At 34.5% G+C, this 12304-nt stretch overlaps 1 protein-coding gene across 1 annotated transcript in view; it reads right to left on the minus strand.

Moving 5' to 3' along the window:
• Tbc1d8-9 (TBC1 domain family member 8/9) overlaps positions 1–12023 on the minus strand; it is a 48100-nt gene extending 36077 nt beyond the window's left edge. Inside the window, exons 1-8 of the mRNA XM_085958134.1 lie at positions 11819–12023; positions 11567–11733; positions 11259–11426; positions 10143–10239; positions 8157–8426; positions 4764–5028; positions 1218–1435; positions 372–498 (exon numbers count right to left, since the gene is read on the minus strand). Of these exons, the coding sequence (XP_085814260.1) occupies positions 372–498; positions 1218–1435; positions 4764–5028; positions 8157–8426; positions 10143–10239; positions 11259–11426; positions 11567–11733; positions 11819–11862 (1356 nt within the window). The 5' untranslated portion in view covers positions 11863–12023. The remainder of the gene's footprint in view (positions 1–371; positions 499–1217; positions 1436–4763; positions 5029–8156; positions 8427–10142; positions 10240–11258; positions 11427–11566; positions 11734–11818) is intronic.
• Positions 12024–12304: the final 281 nt, after the last annotated feature.

Below are 12304 nucleotides of genomic sequence, written 5' to 3' on the forward strand. Positions count from 1 at the left end.
GTTCATTTACATTTGTTTCACCTTCCGTTAAATACCCAATAAGTAGAAAGCAAGCAGCAATGGTAAAATAGCATTTAACGATTCGTGACAATCCATGCAGCTCGACCTTAAAAACTAACTTCTGTTTTTTAATTCTTTTAAATTTACAATGAGGTACATTTATAATAATAATTTTATGTCAGAACATTTTTATCTAATTGTATTTTTTTCAGTGATCTTATCTTAACCTTTCCTGGGCAAAATTTCAAAAAATTCTTATAGGAAATAACAATAAAAAACACTTATCTTAAATGATAATCAATGGTAGATTACAAAATGTGTTTCGATAATACTTTTAAATGAAATCGGTCAATTGATAACAAATTCTTTACCTTTTCCGCCTGAAGTTCTTTTATTCTGGCGCCGTGATTGGTTTTGAATATGGTGGAGAGCGGAGGCTGCGGTTTCCATTCCGTTTCTTCTGATGCCTCCGAATTGAAGACTTTTGTCGGCTTTTCTCTGAATAAAAATAAAACACATGGTCCAGTTTGGGTAATCTCACGTGCCATTAAATCACACACATTGAAGCTTTTCTTGAAACTTTTTTCATAACTAAGTTCTTCACAAACAAAATTTGTATGACATATAGTGAAAAAAGCACTATGCTTTAGGGCCCAACTTTTTTGTGCCCTAGATACATTTTAAAATATCGGTAGGGCGGCGGGGGCACAGCCTACTTTAAAACAAATTTATAGTTGGACATTGGTAATAAATAATACACAAAAAAAAATTTGTAAATTATTCGTCAAAATAAAATTGAAATTAAAAAATTCTGACGCGGTCGAATAGTGGTGGGCGCACACAAATCGGTAAGCGGGCGCCGTGGCAACCGCGGGCACGGGGTTGAGAATCCCTGCTTTAGGCAAACATTCATTTTGTTATTTTTTGTTTTAATGAAAATTATGTAGTATACATTTCACACAAAGAAAATGGACCTTTTTCTTTACGTGGAGTTAGGATCTTTTATACAGTTTCTAGTGAGAATGGCCACTGCAATGAGTCCAAAACGTTGAGGAAAAAAAGGCAAAATACACAGTGATAACCCAAAAGCCTAATACATACAATACTATTGTGTTGGTAACAGTAAGTAAACAAAGTAGAGCTGCCAACATAGAGAATAACTTTCCTACATTATCAACGCAACCATACTGAAAACCTTTGTGAGTAAGTTGTCTCACCTTGGCAGTTTGGTGAGTAGTTCCAGCAGCTTGGCGACGATGAAGTCAATATCGTCCAGATTGGAGAAGAGGAAGCTATTGTGCTTCATGGAGATGAACACTGAGTAGACGGTGGAAGAAGCACTGCTGCCGGCTCCGGCTCCTCCCCCGCCTGTCGCAGCTTTCTCCACATTGACGATTTGGTTCAGCGGTAGGGTCACGCGGACAAGATACGGCACCTAATATTTGAGGCCAACATGCTGCTATTAAATTATCTCTTATGGCACAATAATTAAGTTTGTCTTTTATTCGACCTTATATCAGTGGTTATCAAACTTTTTAATTTTACAGCACTCTTAGTGTATAAAGATTCTTCTATGGCGCTCTAAATAGGTATATTAGGAGTAGCCAATTGGAAATCTATCGCTACCTACCTGAATAATGGGATAACTCAAAAATACTAGTTTCGAGATAATTGAACTTTAATGTTTGTTTTATACAAATCAAATCATTGGCTATAATATGTTTATTTTGATTTTTTCCGCGGTTTATTAAAATGATAATGTTAATATTTTTTGTATAACATTATTAACATTAAGAGTGGGTTATTTCAGTTATCCCACTGTTGCTTTGAAGTCTCATTGTTTCATTATGTAGGTATAGCTTTCAGTAATCGATTGGCATATTTATCTCGAAATCAACTTTTTTCACTTTAACTCACTGTTGCTTTCAGGTAGCGTTATATTCATTATTGAAATGGCATCACGCTCTCCGTGTTCACTCCATCGATTAATCAGTATGTCAATTTTTCAAAATCCACCAATCATCAATAATTATTGCAAATGATCACAGATTATTCATTCTTTTTTGGTTGGTCAATAACAAATATATTTTTGTCCGAAACTATATTGACTATTGTATAAACATAATTTTACATATTTGACATCGTCAGTTTTGTCTCAATCTTTTACCACCAGCGTCGCAGCCTGCGTGTCATTAGTCACTATTTATAGAAAAGTCCGCTGAGTAATGATTATGTTGACTTATTTAAATATAAATATGTACTATGCATATGGCCCAAATACTTTTCAAAAGTGTTGTTTAAACAAGTCAAACGTATGAGTGAGCTGACTATTTCTCCCACTGTAAAATGTAGATACTTCTGTACTCCATTAAAAAAGAATACCATTTTAACTGATAAGTAAGGCACATAGGATGCACACAAGGTGGAGGTTATATTAAAGTGGTTATTCATCCAACCATGTTGATTCTTTTCTCAAATTAAAAAAACAGCATATGATTTTTGTCAGATGCGGGATTCGAACCCACATCCATGGCTTCAGAGATGGGTATTCTGCTACTATTCCATCGTGCCCCTCAATAAGGTATTATAAGGTACGAGGGTGGGTCAATAAGTCCTTAGAAAAGCCGACAGGTGGCGCGACTAGTACTGTAAGCGGTTTGTTTTCATGCAGCGGCACTACCGATTAAGTATGCTGCGAAGTTTCAATCAGATTGGTCGGGTTGTTGTTTTTTATTTTCGTACATTTAAAAAAAAAAATTGCTTGTTTACAAAAATGGAGAAAATTGAGTTTAGAGCTGTTATTAAACATTTTAATATAAAAGGGTTAACAGCAAAGGAAATAAAAAATGAGTTGGATTTAGTTCACGGCATATCTGCTCCTTCACTTGCAACTATTTATAACTGGTTAAATGAATTTAAACGTGGTCGTACATCAACAAAGGATGAACCACGCTCAGGACGTCCTGTAGAGGTGACTACACCAGAAATGATCAATAAAATCCACGATATGGTGTTAAGTGACCGAAGATTAAAGTTGAGTGAGATAATTGAGGTTACAGGGATCTCAAAAGGTAGCGTCATTTCTATTTTACATGACAAATTGGGCATGAAAAAAATTTCTGCAAGATGGGTGCCGCGTTTGCTCACAGTCGACAATAAACGCAATAGGGTGGTGGCCTCTAAAGCCCTGTTGTCGCTCATGCAACGCAATCCGGATGAATTTTTTCGTCGCTTTGTGACTGTAGATGAAACATGGATACACCACTATACTCCCGAGACGAAAGAACAGTCAAAGCAGTGGATTGCGAAAGGCGAACCATGTCCAAAGAAGGCGAAAACCGTAAAATCAGCTGGTAAGGTTATGGCTACTGTATTTTGGGATGCACGTGGAATTATTTTCGTTGACTATTTGGAAAAAGGAAAAACAATAACAGGGGATTATTATGCATCTTTATTGGACCAGCTAAAAAACGAAATTGAAGAAAAACGGCCTCATTTAAACACGAAAAAATCCTCTTTCATCAGGACAATGCCCGTGTTCACACATGTTTACGATCAATGGCTAAAATTGAAGAATTGAAGTTCGAATTGGTCGACCACCCACCGTATTCGCCAGATTTAGCCCCCAGTGACTTTTTCCTTTTCCCAAACTTAAAAAAATGGCTAAGTGGACAACGTTTTTTTTCAAATGAAGAAGTCATCGATCGGACAAATACTTATTTTGAGGACCTTCCGAAAACTTATTTTTCTGACGGTTTAAAAAAAATTGAGAAACGTCTAACCAAGTGTATTGAGCTCCAAGGAGATTATGTTATAAAATACAAAAATAAAAACTGTTTTAATGCTTTTTTCTAAGGAATTATTGACCCACCCTCGTAAGTCAGGGAAAGATGCCTAATTTGGATGACTGGACTGGTGGAATCTTTATGTAACTTTTATGCTTTATTTTGGCATATTACTGTACGGCATATTTGATCAAAATAACGTTTTCTGAATATTTGTCAGAACAAAAATAAATCTCTTTTTAACAATGATTTGTCAGTGAACTTTTAACATGAAACAATGAAAAAATTCCCCATTTTTTCATCATATTTTCAAAATGGCACCCCGACAAAACCGCTCAGACACTGCAGCCCAGACATTGCCGCCAAACCAAATGCGCCCGTACCAGTGCTCGTCAATACCCCTTGGACAAATTCGCCTGAACAAAACCGCCCGAAAAAAATACAAAAATATATAAAACAAGTGCCTTCTTGGTTTTTCGAATTGTGTATCGATAGAATTGCGTATCGATGAATCAGTGTAAATTGAGATTTAATCCGTTGCAGCTTGTAGTAGAGAAATAATTAAAAATAATCAGCTTTTAACACTTAGTTAGAATATTTAAAAAGGTTAGCACACAATATTGAAATTTAATTTGAAGCAATTTGTATTTTTTTTATATCTTTATTCGTATGTTTTTTTTATTTGTGTATCTAAAATATAATATTATGTAAAAATAAAAATTGTCTCATTTCTAAATTGTTTTGGCGGCAATGCCTGGGCAGTAATATCCAGGCGGTTTTGTCGGGACCCCTTTCAAAATATCAAATTTGATAGGTCTATCTTCTAGCGTGTCTTTTGTCGTCACTAACGATAGGTCCTAAAAATGGTTAAAATACCAACTTGTAGTGACTGGCGAACAAATTATGGGAACTTAGGCATCTCTACCCGGCTTACTTTATATGTAGAAACTAGAATAGACTGCTGACATTAATATTTACCCTACTGTCGAAGCACAGATAATTCTGCGACAAAAACATCTTCCCCCAATTGTGACGCTTATCGTACGGAGTCCAGAGAGTGCACTCTTGGATGCCGTCAAGCTTTTCCGACTGCGGCAGTCGGAACTTGAGGGTGAAGGCGGCCGAATGCTTCCGGGCGTCCAGGTCTCTCTTCAGAAACGACGGCTGTTTCTGGACGTTCTTGGAAGATTTCGTTAACAGGTCTTTATCTTCGTTGAAACTGCAATTTTTGTCATCTATCAAGCTGAAAGAAAACACCCAACATTAACCATACAAAGCAAAAAGATTGAATTACAATAATATAGGGAGTAATGTGAACATTTTTTATTACAATGCTTGATAGTGAGTGATTCCAGAAGATTTTTTACCATGTCCGATCTTAAGAAGATCATATGGGCCTCTGCAGGGTGGAGATTTTGTATTAACAGATTTTGTTTTAACGAGAAAAGGATGTTAGCCATTTGCTCAACCTATTAGGTCAATACTCTGACTCATACACTAATTGTAAATAATATGTGTATTTGCCAGACACAGGCCCTGGGACACCTGGGACCCACGATGTTATAGGCTGACGCTTAACCCGCGCAATACAAAACAATATAAATATTATTATTCTTTGTGTTGGCAGCATTTGTAAATAGTTTAGCAAATTGCTAATAAAACAGAAAATGGCATCATGCCTTTGATGTCTTGCTTAGGTGACTTACTTACGTACCTACTGCTATTTGTATTCTACGTGATCTATCGTTCATCTAAATAATGATGGTTCATTGCACACTTCTTCTAGGCTTATAACATTAATTGCGTGGTGTTTTTGTCTAAGTGCGGCACTGGAAAATAAATCTCAAGAGCTTATATGTGAAGCTTGGTACAGATAAAATTGCAGGGCAAGATGACTTGCGGGAAATTTAATCATTAGAAATAGTACTTTTATTCCAGGAATGGGACAACTGGACGCCAGGACAATTGGACGCCGCACTTTCGTAGACACGTATACAGAACGTAGAAGAGGAATTTAAATCAGTTTCTATCTACTACTTAGTAGTTTTAATTCATTTTACTCTTAACATAATGTTTTTTTATATTGCGGATTGAGAATTACCATGCCTAAGGCTTTATACAAAAATAAAAAACTCTTTTTTTGTTGGAACTTAAACATAATACGCACGATTAAATCAGTATTTACGTGTGCATATTTAAATTCTCACCAACTATTAAATCATAATATAATAATTTAAATATAAATAATAATATTACCTAAATATTTTTTTTAAAAGTACCTATAAGTACCTAACGTCTATTTATTTTCGAATTGCTTGGCGTCCAGTTGTCCTGGCGCCAAATCGTCCTAGACCCTTTATTCCAGCTTCACTTTTATAATATGCACAAAAACGAAGAAGATAAATTCTCCAACATCTTTGATACACAGTACATATTTATTTTGAATTCTAATTTAAATGTAATAAATGCCTGTCCTCAAATAAACTATAATAGATTATAGGCAAAAATAAATTACAGATCGAATAATTAGTTTCATCACACAACATTATTCTTATCATTTATCATAATGCTAACATAACAAATTATGTTAGTCAATGACTCAAAGGCTAAAAGCATTAAAATTAAATTGCATCCATAATTCTATATTTTATTTAAACTACTTTTAGGTTCCATTGTGCATGTTCCATGTTATACGATATACGATTAGTGTTTAGTTTAATTTTTTCGAAATAACCAATGGGTTATTTACCTTCTAGTAATTAATATAAAGTATGAAAGTATAACTCAAAAAATTTCCAAGTGCAATCGTATATGAACAAGCAATGCATAATACATATTATTTAATATTCCTAATTAGAGATAGTATTTATGCAGTGCAATGCATGGCAATTCTAATCAGTATTTTCAAGGCATGGTGGCATATTTACATAAATAAAATTGTTTGTATAAAATATAAATATCCTTGAGAATTTAAACTAGGCCAGCAATGATATTGGTAGTAATAATAAAATTAATACCGTGTTTTTAACCTTAACATTCGATCAAGCTGTTTACTTACACAGAATACAATATCTTTACGAAGATAATCTCAATATGTACTAAAGTGGCCACAGCTACACAACAGTGGGCGGAGGGTGGAGTTAAGCTGTTAAGATCCGCCATAAATAATGCACACCAAACTTTGTTAGCCATACGTATTTGTTTTCATTGAAATAAGACTACAATTTACAGATAGTGTCGGTTAGTTTTTAAAATTCAATTAAACCCTGCGAAACCAAGCCATAATAGATAATAGTCAAAAAATACTCATCTGTCTACAAAATATCTAAAATTATGCAAAAATCATACATAATTTTATATATAGTTAATTTTTTTATCTATTATAGTTTGGCATAGGTAGGGCTTAATGAATTAAATAAAAATAACCAACAATATGTGTATTATGTATTCTTAATCCAATGAAAACAAATAAGTATGAATGAAAAAGTGTGCACAATTTTGTCATATCACCCAAAGTATACCAAAACTATTACGGTTTGGTTTAGGCAGGGTTTAAATGTATTTCAAAACTAACCACCACCATATGTAAATTGTAGTCTAATGTTTAATAAAAACAAATACGTAGGGCTAACAAAGTTTAGTGTGCACTATTTATGGAGGATCTTAACAGCCTATCTCCACCCTTCGCTACTGCTGCATTATATGTACCCTTATTGCAATGTACCCAGAATTCATTTTTCGACTACATATAATATAGTATTGTATTTGATTGTGGCAATATTTAAGCAGATACCTGCGGACATGTTAGCAGAATAGGACCACATAGATGTGAAATTATGAACGTGTGAAGTATTGCGATGTCGGAATAGTTCATTTTTTAACCACACTCATTTGTTTTCAGAAGAATAAAATTTATATTCGTAGACTCAGATGTCTATGGGCAGGGTCATTTAGGACATACTTTTCACTGGGACGTCACTGAGTGGCTAAATCTATTTCTCATTAAAACAAAAATCTGTTAATACCTATACACCTCTACTCTGTGGAGACCCATATGATCTTATTAGGATCGGACATGGTCAAAAGAAGAATGAAGATACTACCATTTTAGCAACTGATTTTGTGTAATAATCTATACAAAAATTACACTTTTCCCGCTGTGTGGTAATGATGCTATAGATAGGCAATCTCGGAGTTGGGTGGAAGACACAATACCGGATTTTGCCCGGTTTTCGGGAAATGCAAGGAGCTGTAATGATGCCAAACATTGTCCATATTTGAATAGAATTGAGACTGGTGTTGCAAATTGGTCCATTATAATAAAATCGAATACTCATTTCAATAGACTTGTCTCATTATATCGGCACTTACTGTTTCATCGCCATATTAGTAAGCTGCTGAATAAGAGAGAACGCCTCCGCGTTATGAAGCAGAGCTGAAAAATAGTATTCCTTGTCTCTGGTCACAATTTTGATGGAGTCCGTTAGCACGAACAGCGTGTTTTGCAATCTGCTGAGTTCTGTGATGTCTGCCCATCGCAACACAATTATGGTCTCCTTGCCGAAGATGTACGAATAGAAGCACAGGTAGTTCACCGACAGATACATCCAGCCCTGTCGAGGAATTTTGCCTGCCCAGTAACTATAACAATACATAAATAATTCGTTCAATTAGGTACTGAAGGGTCATCAATAAAACAGTATAGAAAATAAGGTTAGCATTGAACTAATAAACTGTTATTCATTTTCTTTCGATAAATTAATATACTGATAGATATAGGATTCTTCCTGTGACCAGCACTCTTGTTTCAGACCAGGAAATCATGTTTCTTGGCATTTTTAGGTTAAGGTTAAGTTAGGGTCGCATTAATTGTTTGTGTGTAAGACGCCGAAGTTTCTGTATTGAGCCGTCAATTGGGATCAATGTCTCACATCCATAATATGTCATTAGAAGAATAATATACTAATTATATCACCATCAGCCTGAATCTATCCACTGCTAGATGAAGGCCTCTGCAATCTGACTCCACTCCTCTCAGTCATGTACGTTGCATTTCGACGTAATTCTGCAGAACTGATTTATTTCGTCAACCAGTGCTCTCTAGGATTACCTTTCAGACCGTTTGGGAATCACTGGATGACTACATTTCACTAATAATTATAATATATCATAAATTTTTTATACAAAAATTATCGACTTCCATTTCAATAATATCAACTGGTATTTTCATAAAGTTTAATTTCAATATCATTGATATGTTAATTAATTTATAATTATATAATTTATTTATATTTCATAATTATTGTACACTACAAATTTAAGTCCTTAAAACCTAAATAACAAGTATGGTGAATAGGGTGTAAGGAAAAATTATATAGGTATGTTGACCAAATAAAATAATAGAAATAAAAAACAACTGATAATATGGATTACTAATACACACATGTCCAGCAATTATACCATGATGTCACTCAGATGTAGAGATAAGTGCAAAACCCAATAATGAAATTTACTAGTTTTTTCCTCTTTGGAAATTCGATCCAATAACAAAACAAATTCGCAGCATACTTACATACCTATAAAATTGTTTATAACTCATTATGACAACAAAGAAATTGATTTCAAATGAATCATCTATTTCACTGCCAAATAGACACCTTCCCAGATCTGTCCTTTGAATACTTATATATTTCTTATTAAACGCAACGTTTCTATATTAATCGACAACAGTATAATCAAAACGAGTTCTATATATTATAATACGGTAGAATCTTACTACTTCTGAGCTCTACGGGCTGTACGAAGATTGCAGCACAGTTCAATCAATTAAGATTGGGAGACTGCGATGACTAGGTCATCAATGAACCGGCAAAGAGAGTGATGTCCAGCAATCCAATAGGACGTAGAAGAAGAGGGAGGCCAAAGATTCGCTGGTTAGATGGAGCTGCCAGTGACTGCCGTATTCTGGGGGTACCAAATTGGAAAGCGGCCACACTGGATAGGGACAGGTGGAGTGAGCTGTTGGAGGAGGCCAGGACCCACACCGGGTTGTCGCGCCCCTGATGATGATGATGATGATGAGGATCTTACTACTTAATCCGGCACTTCACAAGTCTGGCATGTTCAGTACTCCAGCACTATTTGATAACATTCTATGTTTTGCTATGATGTGTAGGAAATAATATGCATCAATTTCATGTTTTTTGTTTACAGTTTTCCAACGTTCCAATAATCAGTGCTATCAGCTTTTATACGGCGCTGGTCAGTGAGATTCTACGGTATATCTTTTAATACGATGCAATATATTATATTTTTAATTAGGTATTAACTAAAACTCAAAACTGGAAGACAACCAACCTGCATGAGTACTTATTGACGAGTTTCTCTTCTTTCGGCATGTTGAATATTTTATGAAATTTGTATATAATATTCTTGAATTTAGAAGAATCTTCATCTGAAATAAACATGTCAAAATAAACTTATAATACATCTGAAAATGAAGGGATCCCAATTGGACATAGTTATGCAGAAAGTAGCCAGTCCACAAAAAATAAAAAAATGAGATATGATATAGATCAGATGCGAGAAGGTTTTCTCTACGTTATGCTGAAAATAGCCAAGCCGCAAACAAATTATTCTTGAAATAAAATACTATTTACAATTTTATATACATTTTTAATATCATGTTGTTGCTAAAGTGCCATTATCTCAGCTCGACATTATTGTGGACTGGCTACATTCTGCATAACTACGTTCAATTAAGAGAATTTTCATTGAATCAATATTATGTATAAGATCTTAGATTAAAAAAACATTTTAAATATAAACCAATAATCGACCCACTACCATAGATGAAAATCATTAGAAATACTTTGCTAATTGACTCAGAATTGATATAAATGTATGCAAAAAGATTATAATGCTACAGCATTCGAATTCAATTAATTCAACCAAAAATGCCACAATTTTATATTTTGTTTGTATAAAATAAACATAGGAAGCGGTGAATAATGAAAATATTTTCACTGTGATTCCCTCGTATCAGTTATGGTTTTCTACAACTCTCTTCACCTGTCCCTATCCAAAATGGCCGGTTTCCAATTCAGTAACCAAAACATACAGTAGTCATTGGTTATCCATGTAACCAGTGAATTTTTGGTCTGCTTTGTGTTCTATTGGATAACTCGGCATTACCTACTCTCTATGCACGTTCACACAGTTGCACGCAGCCAAGGTAGCGAAGTGTAGATATAATAGATTGATAAAACATAATAGATTAATAAAACTGCGCTGAAATCTATGTACAGACTGTAAAGCTCACCATTGTATCTTCTACTCAAATGAGATCTCACAATGATTTCAAAATGGTTAATTGACAATTGAATAAGTTAATAGGTTAAACCTGCATAAGCCCTTCAATCTATTAGGGTGAAAGAATATATTAATGATATCTTGATAAGATTTACTAGTTACCTTCTGTGATACTCTCTTGTTCAGTTGCAATGATAGATTTGATTTTGCAGCAGACGAAATCTGTAACCTCATTTTCAGAATCAAATAAATTGAGGGTCGGCAAGATATTATCAAACAACCATTTCCAATCGCGCTCGATCTCCTGCTTTGTCAGAGCGCAAGCTATAACTGGAAGACAAAAGGCGCAATAAAATCAATTAGGTACATCAAACAAAAAATGTAAATAACAAGAGTATGAATTTTACGTGAAAATATCGCCTATATTGTATTTCATTAGAATATGTGAATGCCATAAACACTTTACCAACCATAATAGACTTCCGATAAGGGAGTTTGATGGAGAATTCGAAAGGGCGCAGGTTTTGTGTCAAATACGCTATCTAATGTGCCAACAAATAAAGATGACAGGCCTTTGGATTTTCCGTGTCCTTTTCTCCTTTGCTGCACAAAGAACTTGGTATTTTCATCAGTTTCCCTACAATAACAAATCGCCTTTAGTTTGAATGCCTAGCAAAACTGTGTCATTTTATTGTGACGTTTATCGAAACCAATGAACTTACCAAAAAGCCGAAGCTAAAAGCACCTCCTCAGGTTTAACCCACATTTTAAAAACTAATATTACCGGTTATTTATAACAAATAAAACAACTGTCATTGTATTCATATGCATTTCACTGTTGATTGTATTGTATTTAGATGATGATTTTGTTATCAGTAAATGTGTCAATCGTATTATTACTGCTCTGCACAAACTCAGCTGAACCGAACGTCAAAACAAAGTATTCAAAACGCGATCTTTGCACTCTCTAGTGGTCCAACGTGAAATGTCATAATGTGCAAAACAGAAATCTACAAAATAATTGAGATATTTGGGCGTTGGTAGATGACGCTGAAATGGTGGGAAATTTTGAAATAAAATATGAAATTTTTATTGGCCATTTTCTTCTACCTATATAAATGTAATATTGTCACTTTTCAAAATGTCATGTAATTTTTTCTGATATAGAGTGCGAAAATCATAAGTTGGCCGTCATGGCGCCGTCGTGG

The sequence above is a fragment of the Rhyacophila brunnea genome, unplaced genomic scaffold (genome assembly GCF_057557595.1).
Source record: "Rhyacophila brunnea isolate RB1 unplaced genomic scaffold, BYU_Rbru_1.0 scaffold_7, whole genome shotgun sequence".
NCBI classification, from domain to species: Eukaryota; Metazoa; Arthropoda; class Insecta; order Trichoptera; family Rhyacophilidae; genus Rhyacophila; species Rhyacophila brunnea.